The sequence below is a fragment of the Corythoichthys intestinalis genome, chromosome 8 (assembly GCF_030265065.1).
Source record: "Corythoichthys intestinalis isolate RoL2023-P3 chromosome 8, ASM3026506v1, whole genome shotgun sequence".
Lineage (NCBI taxonomy): Eukaryota > Metazoa > Chordata > Actinopteri > Syngnathiformes > Syngnathidae > Corythoichthys > Corythoichthys intestinalis.
In genome coordinates, this window is record NC_080402.1 from 7,631,208 (window position 1) to 7,659,147 (window position 27,940).

General features: G+C 40.1%; 2 protein-coding genes and 1 long non-coding RNA gene across 6 annotated transcripts in view; 2 read left to right on the top strand and 1 right to left on the bottom strand.

Annotated features, from left to right (window-relative positions):
* zgc:154142 (uncharacterized protein LOC555481 homolog) overlaps nucleotides 1-24,560 on the top strand; it is a 42,938-nt gene extending 18,378 nt beyond the window's left edge. Inside the window, exons 9-25 of the mRNA XM_057842689.1 lie at nucleotides 6,253-6,393; nucleotides 10,902-11,147; nucleotides 11,220-11,405; nucleotides 15,665-15,774; nucleotides 15,845-15,945; nucleotides 16,027-16,304; nucleotides 16,368-16,531; nucleotides 16,600-16,783; nucleotides 17,060-17,278; nucleotides 18,440-18,574; nucleotides 18,673-18,894; nucleotides 18,962-19,144; nucleotides 20,669-20,781; nucleotides 20,859-20,953; nucleotides 21,019-21,308; nucleotides 23,618-23,778; nucleotides 24,042-24,560. Coding sequence (XP_057698672.1) covers nucleotides 6,253-6,393; nucleotides 10,902-11,147; nucleotides 11,220-11,405; nucleotides 15,665-15,774; nucleotides 15,845-15,945; nucleotides 16,027-16,304; nucleotides 16,368-16,531; nucleotides 16,600-16,783; nucleotides 17,060-17,278; nucleotides 18,440-18,574; nucleotides 18,673-18,894; nucleotides 18,962-19,144; nucleotides 20,669-20,781; nucleotides 20,859-20,953; nucleotides 21,019-21,308; nucleotides 23,618-23,778; nucleotides 24,042-24,242 — 3,029 coding nt within the window. The 3' untranslated portion in view covers nucleotides 24,243-24,560. The remainder of the gene's footprint in view (nucleotides 1-6,252; nucleotides 6,394-10,901; nucleotides 11,148-11,219; nucleotides 11,406-15,664; nucleotides 15,775-15,844; nucleotides 15,946-16,026; nucleotides 16,305-16,367; nucleotides 16,532-16,599; nucleotides 16,784-17,059; nucleotides 17,279-18,439; nucleotides 18,575-18,672; nucleotides 18,895-18,961; nucleotides 19,145-20,668; nucleotides 20,782-20,858; nucleotides 20,954-21,018; nucleotides 21,309-23,617; nucleotides 23,779-24,041) is intronic.
* A 281-nt stretch (nucleotides 24,561-24,841) lies between these two features.
* Nucleotides 24,842-27,257, bottom strand: LOC130919993 (uncharacterized). Its single transcript, XR_009064064.1, has 3 exons — nucleotides 27,016-27,257; nucleotides 25,769-25,834; nucleotides 24,842-25,682 (listed from the first exon to the last, which is right to left on the bottom strand). It is a non-coding gene; the product is annotated as an uncharacterized LOC130919993 (long non-coding RNA).
* The window catches only part of fam13a (family with sequence similarity 13 member A), a 131,030-nt gene continuing 129,879 nt past the window's right edge, over nucleotides 26,790-27,940 (top strand). For all 4 annotated transcript variants that reach the window (XM_057842690.1, XM_057842694.1, XM_057842692.1 and 1 more), the window contains exon 1: nucleotides 26,790-27,049. In XM_057842690.1, coding sequence (XP_057698673.1) covers nucleotides 27,023-27,049 — 27 coding nt within the window. In that variant the 5' untranslated portion in view covers nucleotides 26,790-27,022. The remainder of the gene's footprint in view (nucleotides 27,050-27,940) is intronic.

The window sequence follows — 27,940 nt, forward strand, 5'->3', positions numbered from 1 at the left end:
AAACGGATTGGACATGTCGAACTCTGACTGCCATGATGAATCGACTAATCGACAATTAATTGATCATGAAATTAATTGACCACTATTTGATAAATCATTGAGTTTTTTTGTTGTTGTTTTTTTACTTTTTTGAGCCTCTTTACCAACTAGAAACTGCAATTTCTGGAGAAATTACTCTGGGTCTTTCCTGTGTGGAGATACAGATCTTAGCCCCGCCCAGGTTGGTTTGTGGACATTTCGGGGACAATATCAGCTCACTTCCTGTTGATTTGGGGACATTTGGTGGGCGTGGCCTGGTCATATCAGGTCATTTTGGGACAATAGGAGGGCGTGGCTTGGTCGTACGAGGTCATTTGGGGGCGTGTCCTATTGATTTCAGGTAATTTCCTGTTGATTTGGGGGACATTGGTTTTTTTGCCATTGAAATTGAATAGGAAAAAATTTGGACGTCCATGGCCGTCAATGGCATCCAAGTACATTGGCATCAATAGAATGGACAAACATGGCCGTCAATGGCATTAAACAATGTAAACGCCATTAGAAATGAATGGCAAATTTAGAGGTCCATGGCCGTCAATGGCGGCACCCTTCTTAAGCGTCAATGGAATCGGGGAAGTTTGGAGGACACGTCCTATTGATATCTGGTCATTTCCTGTTGATTTGGGGATATTTCTTTTTCCCCCATTGAAAATGAATGGGGAAAATTTTGGACGTCCATGGCAGTCAATGGTATCGAGTTACATAGGCGTCAATGGAATCCAAGTCCATTAGCATCAATAGAGTCGACATGCGTGGCTGTCAATGGCATCAATTGGAAATCCCATTGGAAGTGAATGGGAAATTTTCCCATTAGAAATGAATGGGTTTTTGGCAAATTTCCGGGAAACCGTAATTTTTTTCCAAATTCTGAATGTAACTTTTTGCCCCTAACTGTCCCGGAACTTTTGATACCCAAATTATGTGATTTGGTCCAAAATTGTAGGACTAGATACATTTTGAAACCTTTTTTTATCTTTTTCAGAAAATTGCCGTTCATGGGCGAACGGAAATTTTTTCAGGGGCGTTTGAAAAATTCTCTGCGTCGCGTGAAAATTCCAGTTGTGCCGATACTTGAACGGTGCCGATCGGTGTAACTGTTCAGGCTGCGCAGCGCGCCGAAAAAACGCGAGGAATAAGATGGAGGAAAAAAAACAGAAGAACACTATCTGGGTCTTTTTTCAAAGACCCGGATAATAAATAAATAAAGAAAGAAGTAGGCTAAAGTTGCAGAAAGAAGTAGGCTAAAGTTGCAGAAATAACATTATCTGGCCTTTCCCATAGGGAAAGACCCAGATGATTAATGGCGATATACGTTCTTCAAATGTATTTTTTTTTTTTTTAGACTTTTTTTTTCAGTTTTTAATTTGAAAAGAAGAAAAAGTAGAAAATATTTTCTTTTTTAATCATTGGTTTTTAAATAATTCTATGGGAACTATGATTTTTTTAGTCTGAAAAATATTATTAAAAATATTGGCGGGCACTGTATGTCTGGAAAAATAAAAATCCTGATATTTCTGTCTCAGATATCGCAAAGTAACACATTTTAGAAATGTAATTTCAATACCGTAATACTGTGAAACCGTGATATTTTGGCTTAAGGTTACCATACCATCAGAGTATCATAACGGCACATGCCTAGCTTTAACTAACCTAAATAAACTTTCACAAATACATATGGCGGAAAACACTCAGCTGACTTGAAGTTCCGCTCTGAGACCCGCGGTTTGACCAAATTTCAAAATTGTCCTATATGCATGTATGATACATCATTGGAAAGCTTAAATTCTCTATTTTCTGGGGGAAGACAATTTTTGAACAGGAGGGCTTTTTTTTTAAAAAAAACAAAACAACTGGAGGTGAGAGCACACGAGAGCAGAATTAAAGACGCCATGATTTTAACGAGATATTATCGCGTACTTACCTTGTTCGATCCAAAAACTCCATGTAGCATGTATCATCGAGTGTCAAGACACAGATGTGCCACAGCCGGATTTTGGGGGGATTTTATGGGTGAAACATGGTAATATCACAAGGGTCGCGATGCAGAAATCGCAAACATCAAGGAGTGGTCGAGATGTTCTTTTTCATATATTTACCCTTTTAAATGTTTTGTTCCCCATTTTTATTTGTCTGGATGGATTATTCATCATCTAACATATTGGGGAAAATGTAACAGTAACAAAAAAATACAATTAATTGATAGTTATGAGGTAGATATCCGTGACTTTTTTACAGACGCCATTTTTTTCATTGTTTAAAAGTTTAAAATATGCGAGTGAATCATTTTTTAAAGTCGTTATTTTTTTAAACAAAATATTAGACGTCAAATAATGATTCTAAGCTAAAAATGATAGACATTTTGAGTAAGAAATATAATTAATTACCTTCGTTTTATGGCTGGGTTGAAACAAAAGCAGCTGCGCGACGTCTGTAAACGGGGGTTTTCAGGGTAAAACTGACAAATTAAGAATAGTTTGGGGGCTTAATACGACATGAATCTGCTATGGCAGCATATAGACATATTGTTCTATCAAACACAACAGTTGTTTTGGCTTAAAACACAGCAGTTTCTTTTAAAGAGAAGTGCAAGAGAAGAAACTGCTTTTTCAGTCTTGTCTGTGTTTTCCGCCATATATATATATATATATATATATATATATATATATATATATATATATATATATATATATATATATATATATATATATATATATATATATATACAGTTGTGGTCAAAAGTTTACATACACTTGTGAAGAACATAATGTCATGGCTCTCTTGAGTTTCCAGTTATTTCTTCAACTCTGATTTTTCTCTGATAGAGTGATTGGAACAGATACTTCTTTGTCAGAAAAAACATTCATGAAGTTTGGTTCTTTTATGACTTTAGTATGAGTGAACAGAAAAAAGTGATCAAATCTGCTGGGTCAAAAATATACATACAGCAGCACTAATATTTGGTAACGTGTCCCTTGGCCATTTTCACTTCAATTAGGCGCTTTTGGTAGCCATCCACAAGCTTCTGGCAAGCTTCTGGTTGAATCTTTGACCACTCCTCTTGACACAATTGGTGCAGTTCAGTTACATTTGATGGCTTTCTGACATGAACTTGTTTCTTCAGCATTGTCCACAAGTTCTCAATGGGGTTTAAGTCAGGACTTGGGAAGGCCATTCGAAAACCTTAATTCTAGCCTGATTTAGCCATTACATTACCACTTTTGATGTGTGTTTGGGGTCATTGTCCTGTTGGAACACCCAACTGCGCCCAAGACCCAATCTTTGGGCTGATGACGTTAGGTTATCTTGAAGAATTTGAAGGTAATCCTCCTTCTTCATTATCCCATTTACTCTCTGTAAAGCACCAGTTCCATTGGCAGCAAAACAGCCCCACAGCATAATACTACCACCACCGTGCTTGACGGTAGGCATGGTGTACTTGGGGTTAAAGGCCTCACCTTTTCTCCTCCAAACATATTGCTGGGCATTGTGGCCAAACAGTTCGATTTTTGTTTCGTCTGACCACAGAACTTTCCTCCAGAAGGTCTTATCTTTGTCCATGTGATCAGCAGCAAACTTCAGTCGAGCCTTAAGGTGCCGCTTTTGAAGCAAGGGCTTCCTTCTTGCACGGCAGCCTCTCAGTCCATGGAGATGCAAAACACGCTTGACTGTGGACACTGACACCAGTGTTCCAGCAGCTTCTAATTCTTGGCAGATCTGCTTTTTGGTGATTCTCGGTTGAATCTTCACCCTCCTGACCAATTTTCTCTCAGCAGCAGGTGATAGCTTACGTTTTCTTCCTGTTCGTGGCAGTGACAAAAAAGTGCCATGCACTTTATACTTACAAACAATTGTTTGCACTGTTGCTCTCGGGACCTGCAGCTGCTTTGAAATGGCTCCAAGTGACTTTCCTGACTTGTTCAAGTCAATGATTGTTCAAGTCAATAATCACTCACAAGAAATTGCTAATTTGTGTTGCTGTATGTATATTTTTGACCCAGCAGATTTGATCACTTTTTCTGTTAACCCATAATACAGTAATAAAAGAACCAAACTTCATGAATGTTTTTTGTGACAAAGAAGTATCTATTCAAATCACTCTATTGGAGAAAAATCAGAGTTGTAGAAATAACTGGAAACTCAAGAGAGTCATGACATTATGTTCTTCACAAGTGTATGTAAACTTTTGACCACAACTGTATATATATATATATATATATATACAGTGCCTTGCAAAAGTATTCGGCCCCCTTGAATCTTGCAACCTTTCGCCACATTTCAGGCTTCAAACATAAAGATATGAAATTTAATTTTTTTGTCAAGAATCAACAACAAGTGGGACACAATCGTGAAGTGGAACAACATTTATTGGATAATTTCAACTTTTTTAACAAATAAAAAACTGAAAAGTGGGGCGTGCAATATTATTCGGCCCCTTTACTTTCAGTGCAGCAAACTCACTCCAGAAGTTCAGTGAGGATCTCTGAATGATCCAATGTTGTCCTAAATGACCGATGATGATAAATAGAATCCACCTGTGTGTAATCAAGTCTCCGTATGAATGCACCTGCTCTGTGATAGTCTCAGGGTTCTGTTTAAAGTGCAGAGAGCATTATGAAAACCAAGGAACACACCAGGCAGGTCCGAGATACTGTTGTGGAGAAGTTTAAAGCCGGATTTGGATACAAAAAGATTTCCCAAGCTTTAAACATCTCAAGGAGCATTGTGCAAGCCATCATATTGAAATGGAAGGAGCATCAGACCACTGCAAATCTACCAAGACCCGGCCGTCCTTCCAAACTTTCTTCTCAAACAAGGAGAAAACTGATCAGAGATGCAGCCAAGAGGCCCATGATCACTCTGGATGAACTGCAGAGATCTACAGCTGAGGTGGGAGAGTCTGTCCATAGGACAACAATCAGTCGTACACTGCACAAATCTGGCCTTTGTGGAAGAGTGGGAAGAAGAAAGCCATTTCTCAAAGATATCCATAAAAAGTCTCGTTTAAAGTTTGCCACAAGCCACCTGGGAGACACACCAAACATGTGGAAGAAGGTGCTCTGGTCAGATGAAACCAAAATTGAACTCTCTGGCCACAATGCAAAACAATATGTTTGGCGTAAAAGCAACACAGCTCATCACCCTGAACACACCATCCCCACTGTCAAACATGGTGGTGGCAGCATCATGGTTTGGGCCTGCTTTTCTTCAGCAGGGACAGGGGAAGATGGTTAAAATTGACGGGAAGATGGATGCAGCCAAATACAGGAACATTCTGGAAGAAAACCTGTTGGTATCTGCACAAGACCTGAGACTGGGACGGAGATTTATCTTCCAACATGACAATGATCCAAAACATAAAGCCAAATCTACAATGGAATGGTTCAAAAATAAACGTATCCAGGTGTTAGAATGGCTAAGTCACAGTCCAGACCTGAATCCAATCGAGAATCTGTGGAAAGAGCTGAAGACTGCTGTTCACAAACACTCTCCATCCAACCTCACTGAGCTCGAGCTGTTTTGCAAGGAAGAATGGGCAAGAATGTCAGTCTCTCGATGTGCAAAACTGATAGAAACATACCCCAAGCGACTTGCAGCTGTAATTGGAGCAAAAGGTGGCGCTACAAAGTATTAACGCAAGGGGGCCGAATAATATTGCACGCCCCACTTTTCAGTTTTTTATTTGTTAAAAAAGTTTAAATTACCCAATACATTTTGTTCCACTTCACGATTGTGTCCCACTTGTTGTTGATTCTTGACAAAAAATTAAAATTTTATATATTTATGTTTGAAGCCTGAAATGTGGCGAAAGGTTGCAAGCTTCAAGGGGGCCGAATACTTTTGCAAGGCACTGTATATATATATATATATATACAAATGGAAGGCACGTATGTGATTTTACAAACCGCAAAGTCTTCCACTACCCTAACATAGTTTCATAAATATCAAAGACACGTGAAATGAAAAGTAGGCAGTTTGAACTTTGCTGTCCTCAGTCTCCCATTTGATAAAGTGTCCTTTTACATAGTGTATTTTTTAAATTTGCAATCAGATGGTAGACATTTCCCTGAAGTGGGCCTCTTTAACTTTTAAATGAGGATCCCTGATGTAGCGGATATGATAATGGAATCACATCAGAGTGTATACAGACAATGGTTCCAATGATAAATAGCGTCCTCTGCATGCCCGGCTAATGGTCTCCGTGTCAATTTGCAGGCACGCACTGTGGCTACATCCTCCCGCCGGTTTTGGTGGCCGCCACCAACGCTTTGTCTGTCTCCTTCTTGTCTGACGGCCGGCTCACCGACAGAGGCTTTTCTGCTAAGTGGGAGGCCGTCTACCCTGAGGATATAGCAGGTACATACACAAATTGGGGGTTGGCCTAATGTTCTGCGCTTGGACCAAAGATTACAAAAGCAAGGTGAACCTTGTCACGTCAACAAAGATAAAAAAAAGTATTTTATGGGTTTCATGATAAAGAGGCAAGGTCTCACATGGACATGATGGAAGTATAATTATGACTACGTGATAAATTATGTTTTTTGTGTATTAAAAGAGACAGGAAACCCCTATATATAACATTTGTTATATAATGAATAGGTTTATACTGTGCATATAACATAATTTATTTGTTTTATTTCTTTTCCTAATAACAACTGTAAATTATATTAAAGAAATAAATTAAGGTTTGAAATTAATTTTCTTGTCCATTAATGCGTTTTTGCTAGGGCTGTCAAACGATTAAATTTTTTAATTGAGTTAATCACAGCTTAAAAATTAATTAATCGTAACTAATCGCAATTCAAACCATCTCTAAAATATGCCTTATTTTTCTATAAATTTTTGTTAGATAAGACAACACGGATATATACATTCAACATACTGTACATAAGTACTGTATTTGTTTATTATAACAATAAATCCACAAGATGGCATTAACATTATTAACTTTCTTTCTATGAAAGGGATCCACGGATAGAAAGACTTGTAATTCTTAAAAGATAAATGTGAGTACAAGTTATGGTAATTTCATATTAAAACCCCTCTGTATGTATGGTTTTAATAAAATTTGTAAAATTTTCAATCAAAAAATTTGGAAGGTATTGATTGAAATACACCACAAGGTGTCAAGGGCGAGTTTTAAATTAATTAGAGATCTAGCCAAGTTTTAGTAGTGCGTTTTGCCCCTCGACTGACGCCGTAGTTTCCAGGTTCATTGTACCTTACGTTCATTTGAGTGTTGACTTCACAACGTACCTCTGATAATTTGTATATTGTGACTAAATATTGCCGTCTAGTGTATTTGTTAAGCTAAGCGAAATGTTTGAATAGAGTTTGACCAAAGTGAGTATTATTTTGCATAGCTATTTTGATTGGGAATGCCAGTTCTCTTTGCATTGAGCGCTTTTCTTTTTGTGAACATAATTTTTTTTTGAGAGGAATATTAATTTTGTTGTGCTTTCAGTAAAAGATACTGTAGCGACTTAACTGTTCCGCCCAAATGCATGATGGGAAGTGGGGCAACTATGACTGTCAGTGGTGGCTGCAAATGGTATATCTTCTCTGCATTGTGTACGATACAGGGTGTTAAAAAAAGATTATCTCCTGTCATTCTTCCCCACGTCGCTCGCCACAATAGTTATAATTGTTGTGGAAGACATGCCAAAGCTTATGCCAATTATTAGCGTGGCCCCAATGACTGCCTGTGTCCACTCCACTCGCTTGTCTCTGCCTCTTAGCTCTCAATATACATAAAACGGCGCCATTGTAGTCTGTTTACGGCAATGCATGACTGGGTCGTACCGCGCATGTGTTAAATGTGTTAAATATTCTAACGTGATTAATTTAAAAAATTAATTACTGCCCGTTAACGCGATAAATTTGACAACCCTAGTGTGCTATACTTAATTGTGTTTTTATTTATTATACATAAATTAATAATAAATGAAAATGAATTTACAATTAGTGATCAAATTCCTGAAGTAATCCACTATTATTATTTAATGAAGTGATTATATTTTAGATAGCAATGTATTATTTGTATTAGTAGTAGTAGTAGTGGTAGTAGTTATTTAGTTATCCTATCACAGTTACTTTAGTTATAATGATTAATTATATATATTTTTTAAAAATCAATTAATTATTACATAATAATAATTGTAATTAGGCTAATGTGGAATGGTGGCTACATTTTCTTAGTGAATTTATTATTGTTTTTGTAATTAGTCATCATTAAACGATGTATATTTACATTCAAATACAGGTAGTCTCCTGTTTACCACGTACCCGACTTACTCGATTTCGACTTTACGACGCCGAAGTCTCTTCCGCCATACTATCTCCAGTACATAGTCCTTGCCATGCCTCCTCCACCAGCAGCGTCACCGCTGTCCTGTCCTGACCATTGACAATGCACCTTTTTCAGACTTCCCACTTTTGGCTGCTACTTCTCCCCCGGCGCCGACTCCTCTTACGAGTCCCGATCTGTTTTTTTATTAGTTTAGATGGCGGGCTCGCGGTTAGAGAGTAGACATGTGCAGATTGCCGGTTTCAAGGTATACCGTGGTATGAAAACGTCAAGGTTTCAAAACCGCAAAATGTTTCCGTCATATCGTCCCTAAGGTATAACGTATTTCTTATGTCCCAAAAATTCATGGAGAAATCCCTCGCTTGCAGCTGCAAGGCTCAACCTTCCCCCAGTGGTTGTTGCTCAGTGTTAGTGAGTCAGCTGTGCTACACGATGGCTGGAGGAGATGAAATTCCTATACTGTTTTTCCCCCCATCGAAGAAAACGAAATCGCTGGTATGGGAATACTTCGGCTAAAGAAAAGTTACAGACAGCTGCAGCTTAAAGGAGGAGGGCCAACCGACATGTAAAACATGTTTGCATACGGTGGCTGCCGAGGAGGCAATACCTCCAATATGATTTCGCATTTATACAAAATTAAAGGTTAGTAAACACTGTCATGAACGTTTCCCCAGCAGCTACGAGAGTTAACTCCAGCGTGTTTAGTGTGTCTAGTGGTGGTTAAATGTGGTGTTTTTTTCTCTCTGGCAACTGTCTGTGTTGAGAAAGAGAGTCTGTGTATAATGTAAACATGATATGAGTCATACACACATGGTTTTTATGGAAAACAATTCAATTATTTTTTATTTTTCTGCTGGTAATAATGTTGAGCTGTGGCTGTGGGTTAAGGCTCACCAAAGGACTGCATTTATTTTAATTTTATTTAGAATATATATTTATATAAATATATTTTTCAACATTATACTTATTTATTATTCAAAACATATTAGCAAATTGGAAAATATCCTGTTCAATAGAAAAAAGTTTTTTTTTTTTTTTAAACCCAGATATCTCAAAATAACACATTTTAGAGCTGCAATTGCAATACCGTGATACTGTGATATTTTGACTTTAAGTTTTCATACCGTCAAAATATCATACCGGCACATGCCTATTAAAGAGGCAACCTGAGCAGCCATGATATCCCCCCTCTCTTGCCTCCCTACTCTTTCCACAGCGCCCTTTTCTCTCAGGAACGCGACTGGTAGAGCCCGAATAAGCTGTATTATACATGTTTTTGGCAGCTATTTTTTAATTTAGAGGTGCTTAAAGGGTTAATTCCGACTTACGCGGAAATTTGGGTTACATTGCCAGCCTAGGAACGGAACTCGTTCCTAACCCAGGGACTAGCTGTACTAATAAGGTTTATAAGTGTTGTATAAAATACATGTCATGTATTATTATTAGGGGTGTCAAACGAATAAAATTTTTAATCGAGTTAATCACATCTTAAAAATTAATTAATCGTAATTAATCGCAATTCAGACCATCTATAAAATATGCCATATTTTTCTGTAAATTATTGTTGGAATGGACACAAGACGGATATATACATTCAACATACTATACATAAGTACTGTATTTGTTTATTATAACAATAAATCAACAAGATGACATTAACATTATTAACATTCTGTTAAAGGGATCCATGGATAGAAAGACTTGTAGTTCTTAAAAGATAAATGTTACTCCAAGTTATAGGAATTTTATATTAAAACCCCTCTTAATGTTTTCGTTTTAATAAAATTTGTAACATTTTCAATCAAAAAATAAACTAATAGCTCGCCATTGTTGATGTCGCCGAGCGGTGACGTCACATGGGCTCCCTGCCATTCTTCCACAGTGTCTTTAACTACGTAAGGTAGTGATTGAAATACACCACAAGGTGTCAATGGCGAGTTTTAAATTACTTAGAAATCAAGCCAATGAGTGTGTTTTGTCCCTCGACCGACACTGTAGTTCCCTGTTTACTTGTCCAACCATTGTACATCATTTGAGTGCTGGCTTCACAACGTACGAGACCTCTGCTCATTTGTATATTGTGACTGAATATTGCCATCCAGTGTATTTGTTGAGCTAAACGACAGCTAAATAAAATGTTTGAATCAAAATATACATACATGTTACAGTGCTGTACTATTTACAGTACTTCCTCTTGTTACGGGAGTGTTGCAGAGTATAAAACGTATATATTTTTGTTTCTTTTGGCAATGCTATTATACCTGGATTATTTTGTTACTTTTTAGCTCTTGAAAAAAAAAAAAAAAAAAAAAAAAAAAAGTTAAAAACCCGATCCCTTTCACCTGATTCCAATCTTTTGAAAAATGGCCCGATTTCCAATCGCCTGATCGGATCAGGGACATTCCTCCTTAACAACAAAAATAATTAATCATTTTAAGATTGAAAATATGATATTTCAGTGAGACCAAACTTATGAAACCAAAAGTCAGGTTCACTTGAAAACCAATAAGGTGTGTCCAATAGGCCACATTTAATTGGAGTTTGAACTTGTCTTCAGAAATTCAAGGATGCGGCTTGTCATCCAAGGAAGAGATTGGCGTGATCAAGTCGCACAACTGGCCTATGAACTACAAGGCCAACGCCGAGTGCATGTGGAGTGTCGCGGTCCCATTGGGCAAGAAAATCACCCTGACCTTTACTCACTTTGACCTGGAGGCCAAAGATATTCTGTCATCGAAGTGCGCTGACAGCGTCGTGGTGTACGATATCAACGGCCTGACCAACACTTTGCATCAAAAACATGGTGGGGACTCACCACCAAATACCATCATATACAACATGGACAACTCGAAATTAATCTCAGAATTCGTTTCAGGACCGTTTTGCGGTACCAAAATCCCTCGAAGTATCAAGACCAAAGGAAACAAACTGGTGGTTCGGTTCCATTCAGACCTATTGATAGAAGCCAAAGGTTTCAGAGCCTACTGGACTACAAATCCCAGCCTGCCTGGACCGACTGAGGCGCCTGCTCCGCGTAATCCTTGGGATGACATCATCATAGGTAGGGTGTTGCACTTGGTTACAGTTGGGGGTTAGGTGTTTTGGGTCAGGTTTAGCAGGAGTTGGGGGTTGAGTTCGGGTCGTATGGTTTGGGTTTTTGTGCTGGTTTTTAGTGTTTATTAGGGTTGGTGTATAGTGTTTGGGGTACAGTGAGCAGGTTTTGCTATAAATGAAATGCAAATAAACCCACACCTTGTTTTAGAATATTTTTTCTTGATTGTTACTGCAATGATCATGGAAACATTTATGTTCAGTCTTTCTGTGCGGCCAGGTGGTTACTTGGGCAACTTGTGGCAAGCTTCTAGGTAGTGTTCATGTTGACAGTCACAATTAGGGGTTGCGATGAGGGGGTTTGCTTGAGGTAATATGGGTTTTAAATTGAAAGATTAGTCCTCATGGAATTATTTATGTACATTTTACTTGAACATTTTACATAAACACTGTATTTTTCTAAGTATGGACCAAGGGCATAACACTACCAACTTTTCAGAATGCTCAAATTGTCCCCACCAACTATTAAGCAACCTTATTTGCATTATACAAGTATAATGAGTTCCGTTATATAAGTAATTTAGATTGTCTTCCCATATGTAGTAAGGATTTAATAGACCCTAGCTTTATTGAATTATTTTCATTATGTTCAGACTTACATCATTTATCCCTTTTCACTTGAATGTGCTGTTCCATTTCCCCCCCCCAAACGCACGTTTGATTGGCTGATGACCTGACAACCCCCCACCACCACCACACAAACACAAACGCACACTCACACAGCCCTGAAAAATTCACGTCGACAACATGCCACCTCCTCCGTCCCCTTCGAAGAGGAGGATTATTATAAGTTTTTTCAGCCAGCACCAGCCACTGTAATTAATGTAAATAGACGTCAATGTTGTGGAGGTGGGGGAAACACCACAACCACCCACCACAACGGACTCGCAGTTCAAAATGTTTCTTTAGTAGTTTGTTACGCCGTCCTGGGAATCAGGACGCAACATGGGGTGTGCTCCTCCCGTCCAACCCTCACCCAGAAAGGCCAGTGAAATCAGAAAATCAAGTGATTAAAGAGCAGTTTCTTTATTTGTCTCAGAGGGAGAAATTCACCAAAATACCAAACAGAACAATCTAAGAAACCCCTACCTTCCCTCATCAATATAAAAATATCACATCAAAGACATTTTACTAACCTAACTCCTAACCAATAAACAGGAGAAAACTGTACAACAAAAAGGCACACTGTTCCACGTTATGTCAAAACTGCCCTTTGGGCAGAGTAATGAGTGATTGCCCTGCATGTGTAAGTGAGGGGCTTTCCCATGAACTGATCACATCACAAAGGACTCCAGTGGTGTACTTCTATTCCCTACTGTAGTTTGCATTTTTTGCACTTTTGCTAATCTTTTTTTTAAAAAAATCCCAAAACTGATATTAAGCATCATCACACCTCACTGCAACAGGCCCCGGACTGGAAAGACCTAACAGCAGACATGTCCAAAGTCCGGCCCGGGGGCCAAATGCGGCCCGTGGTCAAATTTCATCCGGTCCCCAGCCTTTGTCATAAAATCAATTACGTCCGGCCCGCACACAGACTTAATAAATTGGTCAGCAGTACTGCTACCATCATATGAGGTAGCTTACACACTAAATGCTGCTCCTCATTTACCCACTAAAAAGAAACATTACTCTAAGCAACATTACCCCGTGTGACCTTTTACTCACAATTTTCTAAAATGGCGACAATCAACAAAAAAAAGTTGACTGTGACGGCCGACGCTTCAAGGATAGGTGGAAATTGGACTTTTTCTTCACTAAAATACGCAACAACTGTGTTTTCCTCATTTGCAAAGAGACAGTTGCTGTTTTTAAAGAGTTCAATGTATGGCGATTTTACCAAACAAGACACGCTGACATGTACGACAAGATTACAGGGAAGATACGTAGCGAGAAATTGAAGCAACTTGAAGTTAGTTTTAAGTTCCAGCAGCAGTGTTTCGCAAGAACCCAAGAGTCGAAAGCTTAGCCACAAAGGCTAGTCGCGAGATTGTTGAAATTATTAATTAAAAAAAATAATAAAGCAAATGTGACACACATAATGGCTCACTAAAATTTGCTTATCCCTTTAAGGTCTGGGCCTATTTTGTCTGATTTTGCATGCCTTTGAAGTTGCCTTTATATTTCAAAGAAAGAATTGCCTGGTTTGGTCCCTTTTTTTGTGACACCTTGAACTTCATGTCCAAACTGTTGTTTCCTTCACTGACCAATTATAAATCATCATTTTGGGCCCAAAAAGACCAAAAATTCCAAAATCGTTTTGTCAAAATTTTTAATATTGATGTCCAATTGACAACCAAACATGCGTAACGAACCGTTTTGAAACTTTGTAATATTTATTCAACATGTTAGGATGAACATTCAACCAAAAAAATTTAGAATAAATAGTCTTATATTTGACAATTCAACATAAACAACAGGTATAGCCATAGGCGTTTTTTGCCTTTATACATGCTCTAGTCAAAACAGGTTATATACAGCAGACCAAACAGTGAAGAACAGTGAAAAAATATATACCATCTAACACAAAAAGTGTTTAGAGGACATCTTTTTATGAGTTTAGATATTGTGGCCCATCACCTGATGAAAACTATGTACACACAATCAAGCTTCTTGAACACACATTTATATACACAAATTGAGAAGACTGATTGTGGGGAAAAAAAACAAAAAAACAAAAAACAAAAAAATATATATATAACATTGCAAAAAAAAGTATTTTCAAAAATATTTACAATAAACAAGTTACATTTTTTTTTATGCATGCCACTCCGAAAAGCAGTTTCGTCCTGGAATTAGACACAGGGCTACATCACACAGCCCACACTTCCATGGGGTGTCGGTCCTCTTTCCACCCTTCCACCCTCCCATTTTCATTTCACTTTACTTTCATTGTCACTATAAATGTACATGAAAAAAAAGTCAGTATTTATGAAAATAATAAAGTATAAAATAAAAATATATACAACAATAAATAATCATGGAAATCTATATGCATGAAAATAGAAAGAATACCATAGCTGAATATGTGCTACATCCCTAATCTTCATATAGAAAGAAGAACACCACAAATTATAAATTCCTGCCTGGGATACGCACAGTGCACGTACGACTTTGATCTGATATGCACATTTTATTATTATATACACAAACACACACTTACATTGCATCAAAATTAACTTTGTCTTGCAATATCAAAAGAAACTTTCAAAAGAAACTTTTTCAGCATAAAAAAAAAAAAAAGGGAGTTGGCTTACCTCTGCTCGTCGATGGCGTCACCCACGTGTTCAAATCCGTCACTATCTTCACTCGAGGACTCTTCCGAAGAAGATGGTGATGACGAATTTGGACCATCCTCTTCCTCAAGTTGATCAAAAAGCAGAACTGCTTGCGCTAAATTTAGTTTTCCGTTCATTCTCAAAGTCACACAAAGTCGCTCGCTTGATCCAAACGGCCGTCGCTCGCCACCTCGCTGCTTCAGAACACTCCTCTCGTTCGGTGGAACTTCGCACGGCAGTTATATTTATTAAAAAAACCTTTTTGTGCTTCCACTGTGACTTCGAAAGGGTTCGTTTGATTTTTTTTTTTCATGTAGCTTCCGTTTTGAAAAAGGACAAGAAATGATGGAAATATAGACATAAACAAATGATCCATGCAGCTTTTTAATGTTTTTTTGAGAGGACAATAAAACTATAAAACTTAAATGACAATATCTCACGTTTTAGTTGGTCGATTGACTTCAAATAATAACGAGAGTAAACCGCAACTTCCGCACTTTAAATGAGACCAACCAACGGCATGTGGCAGACATAATTAAAACGTGAGGGCGCTTCAAAGACGACGTGCTCTGAGGACGCGCCGGTGCGTCCTTCGACTCTCAAGGGTTAAATATATTGTTCAACATAAAGGACGTCAGCCAAGGTCGGCCCCCCACATGTTTATCACACCAAATCTGGCCCCCTTTGCAAAAAGTTTGGACACCCCTGCCTAACAGGCTAAGGATCGGAGATCAGGTGTCGGTGGTAGGAAATCAGTTAAGATTAGGTGTCGGATTCAGTTGGTGATTAGTTGTTAGATTGTTAGTAAAATGATTTCGTGATAGGGTTGAAGTTAGGTTTAGCGTTAGGGTTGGGCATTCATTTTGTAAGGGAAAGAGACCAGCCTTTCTTCCACGTTTGCTCCAATTAAAAGATTACTGAACTGTTTCAGACTGGCCTGCCACATGCGGCAAACCAGCCATCCCTCCCTCCATTATGTCTCGTATTGTGAACGGAGAAGAAGCCAGGGCACATTCATGGCCCTGGCAGGTGTCCATGCAGGTGGGAGATTGCTCACTTACACCTAATTCCATTTGTTTCTCACCTCTGACATGATGGTCTTCACTGCCAGGTGTGGCCAGCCAGTCAAGCCGATCCAACTTTCTTCCATGTATGTGGTGGCACTCTTATTCATAAGAACTGGGTGCTCACAGCAGCTCACTGCTTCATCAAGTGAGTAGGCCTATTAGTATTCATATTGTTGTCAAATTTAGATCTCGACATTACTTACTAATCCACTCACTTCTTGTCTAGCTATGCTGATGAGCTGCAACGCTGGCGAATGTGTCTAGGCAAGCACAACCTAACCATCACAGAACCTAGCGAGCACTGCCTAAGCGTGTTGGGCATCCACCGCCACGAGGCTTTTAGGTACCCAACCGTGCCTACTGTGGAGTTTGATATTGCCCTGGTCAGGCTGGATGGAGATGCCGAGGTCAGGGACCAGATCGCCTTCGCCTGCCTACCTTCTCTGGAGGAGATCCTCCCAGGGGGAAAGAAATGCTACGCCACTGGCTGGGGGGATGAGACAGGTGCGTTTGCATCTGTTCTGACAACATTTTTATGATTGATTGAAAATACTGCGCCTTCTTCAGGGGATTCCCTCAATGCTAAAGTGGCAGAGACTCTTAACCAAGTAGCATTGCCTGTGGTACCATACGACACATGCAAGCGGATGGACTACTGGTGGTTCCAGGTGAAGCCCTCCATGATCTGCTGCGGTTACACGCTTCCTGATGAGCTCCAGTCAGTTTGTCAGGTAAGAGCAATGGACACTTTTGCGTTCAAGACAAACCGCTAACTTCTTCCTAACTTCTTGCGAGACAGGGAGATTCTGGCGGTCCTCTCGTGTGCCAGGACGGTGCTGAAAGTCCCTGGGAAGTCCATGGAATCACCAGTTTTGGTCCCATTGGATGCATCATGAACAAGAAGCCTTCGGTGTTCACCCGATCATCTGCATACCTTCCCTGGATTAGTAACATCATACGCAGGGACATCTACAATCGACTTAGTAGGGTTCATTCTTGAGGTTAACATGTTTTTGGGGCTGTGGGAGGTAAACAGAGTATCTGGAGGAATTTGCATTTGCTTCACTGAGATTTTCAATCTTGGAAACTATTTTACTGCTACACAACTGACAGTAGATAGTAGTGATGCAATATTTTAGCGATGAGATCAAGGCTTTCATTACCAAACTGTGTTCTACTGTCACAGGAAACCTGTGAACCCGGAAGAACAAATCATTTCCCTATTGCATGATTTTCACTATCCATCATTTCCCGTGTAGCGTCCGGCTGTGGCGGCGCGAAGGATTTGACGGGCACAGGCGGCACGTTTTCTTCCATGGACTTTCCAGAGGGTTACAGCAACAACGCTCAATGCCAGTGGAACATCCACGCACCCGCTGGGAAAGTGGTACACCTCCACTTTAGCAACTTCTCTCTGGAGGAGAGCCTAATGTGTATGAGCGACAAAGTCAGCATTGCAGACGCAGCAGGAAGTCTAGGTATGGAAATGTTTATTTGCTATATTAATGCAGATCACAACATACTACCGTACTCAGCAGATTGGAACAGTGGGTAGGGCTTACTGACACTGTTCTTCAGTGGTTCACATCTTATTTACATGATAGGGATTTCTTTGTGTCAATTGGAAACTATCATTCAGAACGAACCTAATTCATGTGTGGAGTCGCTCAAGGGTCAATTCTTGGGCCACTCTTATTTAACATCTATTTGCTTCCCCTAGCTTAGATTATGGAACAGTATGACATCTCCTATCACACCTATGCAGATGACACACAACTCTACATTTCTGTGTCCCCACATGGTTATAGTCTCCCTAAGTAAATGCATTAATCAAATCAATGAATGGATGTGCCAGAATTTTCTCCAGCTAAATGTGGAGAAGACAGAAGTGATCATTTTTGGGCCAAAAAAGGAAAGGTCAAAGATAAGCAGGCACCTCAAGTCAGAAATCTTGGCGTAGCTAGTACAGAATGCTGCAGCCAGAGTCCTCACAAATACAAGGAAACTGGACCACATTACACAGGTTTTGAAATCATTACACTTGCTTCCAGTGAGTCAAAGGATCGACGATAAAATATTGGACCAAAATACATGCTTGATTTGTTAGATTCCTATGAAACATCTAGACCCCTAAGGTCGTCTGGAACCGGTCTCCTGTATGTTCCAAGAACAAGAACCAAGCATGGTGAGGCAGCATTTAGTTATTATGCTCCTCACCTCTGCAACAAGTTACCTGAAGGTCTGAAGTATGCTTAAACCGTTAGCTCCTTTAAATCAGGGCTTAAAACGCTTTTATTTAGCACAGCATAGCCATAACTGTCTCCGTATATATTTCAAGCTATCTGCTTTGAATTCCTCTTGTGCTATATCTCCATTGCCAGTTCAATTATTATTATTATTATTAGTTGTGGGGTTTTTTTTCTATTCGTGATCAAAAGCGATTTTTATGTATAATTTTATTTCCTGTTTCGATTGTCCTTGTTTTTACATTCTATTGATTTAATGTGCTTTTTATGATCTTCATGTGATGTAAAGCACTTTCAATTGCCTTGTGTTAAATTGAGCTATATAAATAATAAATTTGCTTTGCCTATTTATTTCAGTTTGCTGACTGCTTGTGCGTGTTCCTTCCCTGTCAGGCACCCACTGTAGCCACATTCCACCAATGGATCTGGTGAGTGACGGGAACTCACTTCACATTTCCTTCTCATCCAATGACAAGGTGGTGGACACTGGTTTTACCGCCACCTGGAAGGCGGTGGACCCTTCGGAAGGTAAAACGCAACCAATTTGTCCTTCTATTTTCAGTCGCCAAACTTCAAAACCCCGTTAATAGGGATGCAATCTTGACTAAGACTTCCTGATGTTACAGCTCCTTGCGGGGGTACGTTTAGCACCTCCCAGGGTGAACTCACTAGTCCCAACTGGCCCAACGACTACCCAATCCAAGCCGTGTGTACGTGGAGGATTCGGGTCCCTGCCGCTGAAAGTATCTACGTAGAGTTCACACATTTCGAGCTGCAGGCCGTCAGCGTTATTGGCGAATGCGTTGACTATGTGGAGGTCTTCAGCGGGGGAAGCATGACGTCACTAGGTTAGTCACTTGAATTATTTTCGCACCTAGGCAAGTAGAAATAATCTGTATTTTTCAAATTTTGCAGGTCGCTTCTGTGGCTTTGCCCCGCCGCCCAAACTGACCGTGCCAGGTGACATGGTGGCTATCCGCTTTCTGAGTAATGGCGTCAACCGGCAGCAGGGTTTCCGTGGCTACTGGACCACCGATGCCAATGTCATCCCCACTCTACCTCCTCCCACGCCCAACCCTTGGGACAACATCACCATCAGTGAGTTTGGAAACTAGACATGTCTCATTACAGTAAAGTGTAAAGTATCTGAAAGTAATATTTGAGTAAGTACAATTGAGGTATGTTGAAAAAATGTTTTATTCAAAAATTCAGGGCATTGGGGACAAATAGAACAAACAAGGGGAATACTGGTACAGAAATGTGTGACTATATATGCTACATGATTAGACGTAGCATTGCAATTGTTGGACTTTGACCTTTTAGCCAGATGGCCTGAATCAGCCGAACCGCCGGAACCATGCTAGCACAATTCCAACGACCCGGGCCGTGGCGCAACCCCAACAAGCTGGCCAAAAGGCCAAACTCTGCACGTTCACCTTAATTTTAACCTCTTGTACTGACTCCATTTTAAAAGCTGGAAAAAGGCTTCGAAACAGAAGTTGACAATTTATTCCAAGTCGACACCAATCAGACAGCAAGGCAAAACAGCAAATAGACCCAGACCAGGAGGAAAGCTGGCTCCAGGATCACCATAATCACAAGTCAACTGAATATTCCTGAGAAAAGACAGCACAAGCTAAAGAGTTCAGTCTTTTGAAGGCTCTGGTGAGGCGGGCTTTGGTCCGGGAAAAACGGTGTGTTTGGGTGTTTTTTAGGGTAATTTTCCGGCAACCAGAAGATTGGAGATTGTCAGCCTCAGCGTTGAATGTTCAAATTCTGAGCCGTGGAGTCTTCCTGTTGTCAGGCGTTCCTTGTGGCAAAACAGGATGTCCCGCCATGTGTTCTGGACTGTCCAGAAGAGCTGATTGCGGGATTGGGTTGTGCAGACGTGGGCTTGTAGATGTTTTGCCTATCACCTACTGGTCAGCGTTAATCTCGCTCAGTCAACTACATGACGCGCGTTGGTCTTCCGTGGTCTGAAGGCGTCCTGTATCTGTTATGCCCTTATCTGCCAGTTGTCTTGGCGCTGCAATCATTCCAAGTCCAGCTATACATAATATCAAATATATTCTGCCTGTTTTTCTTAAACTATGAGATAAATTCTATTTATTTTATATTGGGTGTGTTAGAGTAATAGAAAACAGTCAAACAGTAAATATGGGAAAGGATACAATTCCCTTCACAATGTAGTCACAACTTTATTTAACGTCGGAACACACTGTAAAGAAGGGACATACCAACTAACCGAGATCAAACGTAGTAGAAAATGAGAATAAAAGTAGTTAATCATGTAAAACTACCTTTTAAATGTGTGAAAATCCTAACAAGTGATTTTGAATGCCACAACAAAGGCATAATTGAGTGTTGTTAATCCTTGTCAGAACCACAGAAAACCTGAACTGAATTGAAAATGTCAAAAATGAGGTGAGGGGATTTTGCAATGTCATCGGCCACTAATACGAATATTTCCTGGCATGAAATAATGAGAAACGCAATTTTGGTCGGCTTATTTTCAGGAAATCATGCAAAAAGAATGCAGATTTTAATCATCTAAAACTTGACGGTTTACTGGTTCCATACTGCTTCCAAAGCATATCTAATACTTGCAATACCCTGTACCAGGCTGGCCAGAAGACTGCGGAAATCCGGCTGTCACCCCCAATACAGCTACAGTGAGAGTTGTTAATGGAGAGGAAGCAGTCCGCCATTCCTGGCCATGGCAAGTCTCTATGCAGGTAATGGTCTCATTCATTAAAGTAGCAATGTTTTGTGTAAAACGGAAGAAACTCACAAGCATTTTTTCCCTCTAAAGGCCTCACCGTTGTCTCCTATCCCTTACATGCACGGCTGTGGTGGTTCCTTGATCCATGAGGAGTGGATCCTAACAGCTGCCCACTGTTTCATGACGTAAGATAGGTCCAAAATAAGGGCATTTTTTTCCATAGGCGTCACATTAATATCCAACTTTCCAGCCCCCTCCAACAAACCTCGTACTGGCGCATGTGCCTGGGGAAGCACTACATGAACTCGTCCTGGGACATTCCGTCGGCAGAGGCGTGCTACAAGGTGGACGCCATCATCCGCCACGAGGGCTTTGTCTACGAGCAGGACCGTACCGACATCTCCAACGACATCGCCCTGGTGCACCTGGTGCAACCGGTCAACATGACGAGGGAAATCAGTCCTGTCTGTCTGCCTCAGCCCGGAGAGCTGGTGCAACCTGGGAAACGCTGCTTTGTCACTGGATGGGGCGATGAGAAAGGTATTTTTCATAAAAATGATTGATAATTTGTGTTATTGAGTGGGATATGAGTTTTTCTGTAATGCTGGGACAGCAATTGGAACTTCAGGAGCTGACACTTAGCATGTTTTCATAAAGCTAATAACCCTGTTATAATCATTTTTTTCACAGTGACCCAAATATGGTCTCACTGTATTCCGGTTTTTAAAAATACAACTATCAGTTGACGAGACAGCTCCTCCAGACATTGTACCACGCCCGGCCAGGCAGCGTGTCGTGGCAGGTTTCACTGCGATAAACTCAAACACACGCTGCGTTCTAATGGCAGATTTAGGTGGAAACAGGACGAAGGTTTTGGTGCATACAAGCAGCAGTGTCTCAAGAGTGATTTGGTCTAGGATTCAAGGTATTATGTACTGTAAAATAGCACTTTTAAACGTGAAAAAATGAAATGAATGGAAAAAAAATAATAGGTTGAAATATTTATGTAAAATGAATGATAACTGCCTGTTTTTTTTTTCTCTCGAAATTTTTGGTGCATACAAGCAGGCAGGAGTAATTTTTTGAGGATTCAACTTAAAAATTATATAAAATTATTATATAAAATAGCACCATGCATGCACTTTCAAATGGGAAAAAAATGATATGGAAAAAAATTGCGTTACTAGATTGAAATATTTACAGTGCTGCTCAAAAGTTTGTGAACCCCCTCAAGATTTTGGAATTTTCTATTATTTCAACCTGATTTCCTAATCAATCAATTCAGTAGTTTTTTTTTTTGTTTTTTTAACAGTTGTGTTGTCGAGACTAAATTAAAAAGAGTTTTCATCAACTGATGTAGGTGCAAAATTGAACTGTTTGGTCACAACCAAAACCGCCATGTCTGGCGAAAAGTCAACACTGCATACCACCAAAAGAACCTTCTCCCAACAGTGAAGCATGGAGGTGGGAATGTCAAGATCTGGGCTTGCTTTTCATCCTCAGGACCTGGACAACTCCACATAGTCCAGGGAATCATGAATTCTGAGGAATATTGTCAAATCCTAGAACATAACCTGACGCCATCTGTTTTGAAGTTAAAGCTTGGCAGAAGGTGGATCATGCAACATGATAATGATCCAAAGCATTCCAGCAATACAACCAAGGAATGGCTGAAAAAGAAGAAGATTCGTGTTCTGGACTGGCCCAGTCAAAGTCCTGACCTAAATCCCATTGAAATGCTGTGGCGGGACCTGAAGCGAGCAGTTCATGCCAGACGCCCATCAAACCTCTCTCAACTGACTGCGTTCTGCAAGGAAGAATGGGCAAAAATCCCCCAAAGTAGATGTGAGAGGCTGATTAGTCACTACAGAAACCGTTTGGTTGAGGTAATCTCTGCAAAAGGAGGCGCAATATCCTATTAACTGAAGGGGTTCACATACTTTTGCACACATGATATCTGAGTTTTTCTTAAATCAACCACTTTTGTTAAATAAAGAATGACAATATAACTATTTCTTTTGTTTCAGTCCATTATTTGGAATGTCAGTATTGTGGATTTGGGTATAACTTAACATTTAATAAGGTTATTTTAGTTTTTTTTACAAAAAATCTGACCATCGCTGTGGGGTTCACAAACTTTCGAGCAGCACTGTACGTTAAATGAATGATAACTGCCCGTTTTTTTTTCTTTTAACCAATAATCTAGACTATTTTACGTTCATATCTATACGAATTCTGAAGAATTTTCAACTTAATAAGCTCTTTCTATTGTGATGGTGGCCATGTTGGAATTTGTATCCATACACAGTAGCGTAACTTTACATTCAAACAATCACGTAATTTTCAGCCAACTGCCCATTTTTTGGGCAAAAAACTAGTAATTTAGACATTTCTGCGTCCATACAAAAAAAAATTGGCTTTTACATGTTTTATTTTATGTAACATTTAAATCTAAAAACGATGTCACCGATCTGTTGCTCATTGTTTCGTTACCGATTCCTTTTTCAGTTCAGTCCTGTTCAGGTCATTGTCATACTGTAGTTGTATGTTCAATCATCCATTTTCTTGCCCCGTTCCTTGTGTACCCCCGTATGAGTAAATTATTTTCCGCTTTCTTACAATGGTTGCTGTTTTGTGTTGCTCAAAGCACTTTTGCTTGGGAAGTTTTTGCCTGTTCTGATTTGCCTCTTTGTTCTCCCTCATACAGAATTTTGACAGAATAACTCTAAATGTCTAAAACCAAAAATAAACTGAAGTATCTCTGGATATTGGCTTCCTGTTAACTAAAGGGGGCGATGAGTTTCAGATTAATCCAATGTGCACTTCTAACTTTCTCTACTATTTTGCAGGAAATCTCTTCCCCAAAGTGTCTGATAAACTCAACCAGGCAGCTCTTCCTGTAGTGGACTTCGAGACCTGCAGCAAGCCCGCCTACTGGTGGGATGCCCTGCGACCCTCCATGATCTGCGCTGGTTACGAGTCCCCAGATGAGCTCAAGTCGGCGTGCCAGGTGAGCAGTGCTTCATTTAACTTTCCGGTTATTCAGTATAAGTGGATTTTACAGCTTTCTTCAAAGGCAGTATCAAATTCGTCCAGAGTAAGTAATGTGTACTGTCCTCACTTGGCTGCTGTTTACGTAACAGCCTGTTTTGTTTGTGATCATTCATCCAAAATACTCTTTTGTTTCCACACATAATCGTACACAAAAACCAAAATGGGGGCCTTGTTATATTCCGAGCTGCAACTTCATCCGAATCTCTTTTTACCCCGTAGGGTGACTCTGGAGGCCCATTCGCTTGCACTGCCGCCGGGGACGACACCACTTGGGAGGTGCACGGCGTGGTTAGTTTCGGACCTCAGGGGTGCATCAAAGACAAGAAACCGTCAGTGTTCACGCGCGTTTCGGCTTTTAGCCACTGGATTAACGACAACATCAAGAGGTTTATGTATGAAGGGACAACAACATCACCGTAACGCATAGCAATAATTCGGATATGTAATAAATAAGCAATCGCGCTACAGTATTATATATTGTATAAAAACATTGTGATAAGAATTCTATAGAAGAGTAAATGTTGAGGACATCTGGTTTCTCCAATGTTTTTGTGATGTCCATATGAAATGAAGACATTTTAACCAGTGTTGTTTAAATAATGTGCAATATAGACTTATCAAGATCTAGCTGGTTGCCCTACCCAAGATGGCCACCAGCTATACATTAAGTGCCATGCTGTCAAGCTACCAAACTGATTTTCACAATAAATGTGGTGACTATGCTTACAGTGACAATAATGGATTCTATTCTATTCCAGTCTATTCTTTTCTATTCTATTCTAGTCAAATCTAGTCTATCGCTAGTATCCAGACGAAGCCACACGGTTGCTAACCGTCATATGCTACTGTTTCGCCACAACTGAATTAAGAAATTCATTCAGCAGAAATGTCAGCTAATCCATCTGCATGTGAACGGGAGATCATGATTTTACGACACTGTGTGGGTGTTCGCTGGTCCTCATGGGAAATGCAGTCTTCCTTGAAGTGCCAATGACAGCAAAAAGCATGTTTATTTCATATTTCACACGGTATTTTATGCTCCTGAATGAAATAGACCACTTGGATGTGTGTGGAAGTGATCGATATATTTATTCAATTATTTATATCCCGTGCCATGAAAATGAGTGACTTCCTGGATTGACAAAGAATGCGAATATGACGTCAGCGTGATAATTATCTTCAGTATACAGCCAATGCTACAGTATGCAGAACAACTGTGGATTAAACTGATTTTGCAAATTATTTATTTTTCGCATTACACCGGCCCAATGTGCTGCAGGCTTTTGTTGCTGCACCAGGGAGAGTTGTGTGAGCCTTTTTGGGTTTCAAAAAGTTCCCGTTCACTGCGGATAATGGCCAAAACAAGTCAGAGAACTGTGGGACCATTGTGAGGTGAGTAAGCTACGTGTTTTATATTATGTCAAATACTGGGATCATGGCACACGTTTTAATAAGGAGGTGGCTTGCATTTTGTGGGTGAAAATACTCCCTGTCCACCCAGAATGCCACACGGCTTACCACCGGCGGCTGGCTGCACACCATGGTCGCCAGCCGATAAAGGCGTGCACGCCGAGAATGCGCTTTCCTTGGCTTGGCCACGAGCAGACACCTGCTCCAACGTCGGCCAGTTTGGTTGGCCGATCCAGCCCGCTTGGTCCTATTCACGTGCCTGCCGAGAATGCGCTTTCCTCGGCTTGGCCACGAGCAGACCCCTGCTCCGACGTCGGGCGGTTTGTCTGGCGGTCATTTTCCAGCTGCGTTCCCGGCAACAAGCACTCCTGCCCGCAGTAGGGGAATGACAAGCTGAAACTTGCTCACTGCTGGGAGCTGGCCGATCGGTGAAGACAATCAACCCCGCCGCTGTGTGTGACATAAGTCCGAAAGGCGAGAATAAGACTACAAAAAAACTGCTCAGTTCGGGTTAGCATGTCGGCGAGCTGTCACACCTCCTTTTTGTTTATGCTCTTTCCTCCGTCTCCGAAGGCAGGGAAATGACAAAAGCCGGACTGACTCTGATGGCATAAAATACCGTTCAGGAGAGGAAGAAGTTGGCAGTTTTGACCATTATGCAGTAATTTTGCCGTGTCTTACTGAATAAATGCCTTTTTAATATTTCATATTTCATTTGTCATGACCATCCAATTTATTTAGCAATTGGGTAAAAATAGTTTGATAAAAAGAATATTCTGTAAGAATATTGGAGTACAGGGATTGAAACAATGATGACATTTTGCTGCTCTGCGTCATATTTTTCTCGTTCTGAATCTTGCCCCTCAGTTGGCTGAATTCTAAATCAGATGAAATCGTGACCCTGCCGACGTCATCATCCAGCTGGGGACGCTAGAGCGCTAAAATGACAGGCGGGTCTAAACGGCAGATTAAAAGACTAATTTCTCGTTATCTGTGCTTTGCTAAATTGTTGTATATTGTCGAATCGTCTCAAAATATGATTGTAATTCACATAATAATGCTATTTAAGATTTTTTTATGCTGTCACAGGCACTTTAAGGCAAAACACTACCACTTTTGTTCACCGGCATCGCTAAAATCGACCAAAACTGAAAAGTTACCTAGTGTTGCTTTAAAATTAAAATATATTTGTTCACAAAACGTTGCATCGGTACAGTTTTGGCATTGACCGATACCACACAGCCGAGTGTCGAAATTGATCTCGGGAGGGGAGCCATAAAATGGTATCGCTGCAACACTAATTTTAACTATCTACAATACTTTTTGGGTCAAATACAATGTAAAATTAATTTAATTTTCAATGTATCCATGCATAAAACATTTTTTTTTTACATTTGTTCTATGTATTTTGTTTTATTTTATTTGCGTTATAATTGTTGGTACGGCGGGTTTACTGGATGGTAGAAACTGCGCATGCGCCAAGAGTTTGGATTCCACGAGACAGCTGAAAGCCCGTTTGAAGTTGGGACCGGCTCACGTGACTGCGCCTTAGCCAATAGGAAAGCGGGACCCACTCAGATTTCAGCCCAAGACAAGAGAGAGGAAGCGCGATTTAATGATGAAAAAGAAAAAAAGAACTACAGACTTAACTTTAACTGCCACTTTGACACACTTTTCAGCCTTTTCGCGTCACTATGGGCTGAATTAAGGCGCGTTTTGCTGCAAAAGTGACCCAATTTGTCTGGAAAGAAGTTCACTCTGGACGAGTTTGAGACATCCTTACCTTTAAAATGGGGGCCGGAGCGCTGACCATCTGTGTGAGTAAAATAATCTAATTTTTAACAAAGTCTTACGTGACTACTCGTGTCGAAACGTCCTTACAGTATCGCTGTACTCTTGTTATCACGTTCCCAATAGCTTGTGTGTGCTAAATAACTAGCTTTTTGCGCCCAAAAATGGTGTTCCATCGTTCACTAACGAGCCGTGACGTCATCTAGCGGGGACCAGAAGGTGGCCATAACTCCATTCTTCAGTACAGTAGATGTAATTTTTTTCCACCAAGCACGCCCTCTGTGACATCACTTAAAAGGAGCATGAACAAGATTTTTTCCTTTAAGAAAGTAAGACGTACGCGTCCAAAATAATGAACGTTTCAGTCAAGTTAGAAATTGGAAGAAAGCAGAAATAAACATTTAAATACCAATGAACATGTCACAAGAGGGCTACATTTAGTTTTCACGTTGTTAGTGTGCCATGTGCCACTGTTAAAATCCACTTGGCGACATATGTGAGGAAGTGGGGGGTCGAGGGGTACAAAGGGGGGCCACTTAAGCAGCTGACCCCGGGTTGGGCTTCGGCCACTATTGTAATACATAGCGAGGGTCCGCGCATTTGTGGTATGTGGTTTGGTCCAAGGTTGCCATGGAAACCAATTCTGACAGACCGGAAACAAGTCTGTTCAAGTATAATGTTTCCTAAGGAGACTGTTTTGCATTTTTAGTAGCGGTTGTTATGGTTATATATAGATATATACATAACACAATAGTATTGTATGTGTGATAATCATATATATTTTTGACACTTATTGTAAATAAAACATGGAAAAATGCCTGTGACTAATTAAAATTTTGTCTTCACATGAATTCCTTTGTTAAAAATTTAAAACGAATGAAAAAATAGGAATAGCTGGATAAGCTATAAGTAACAAG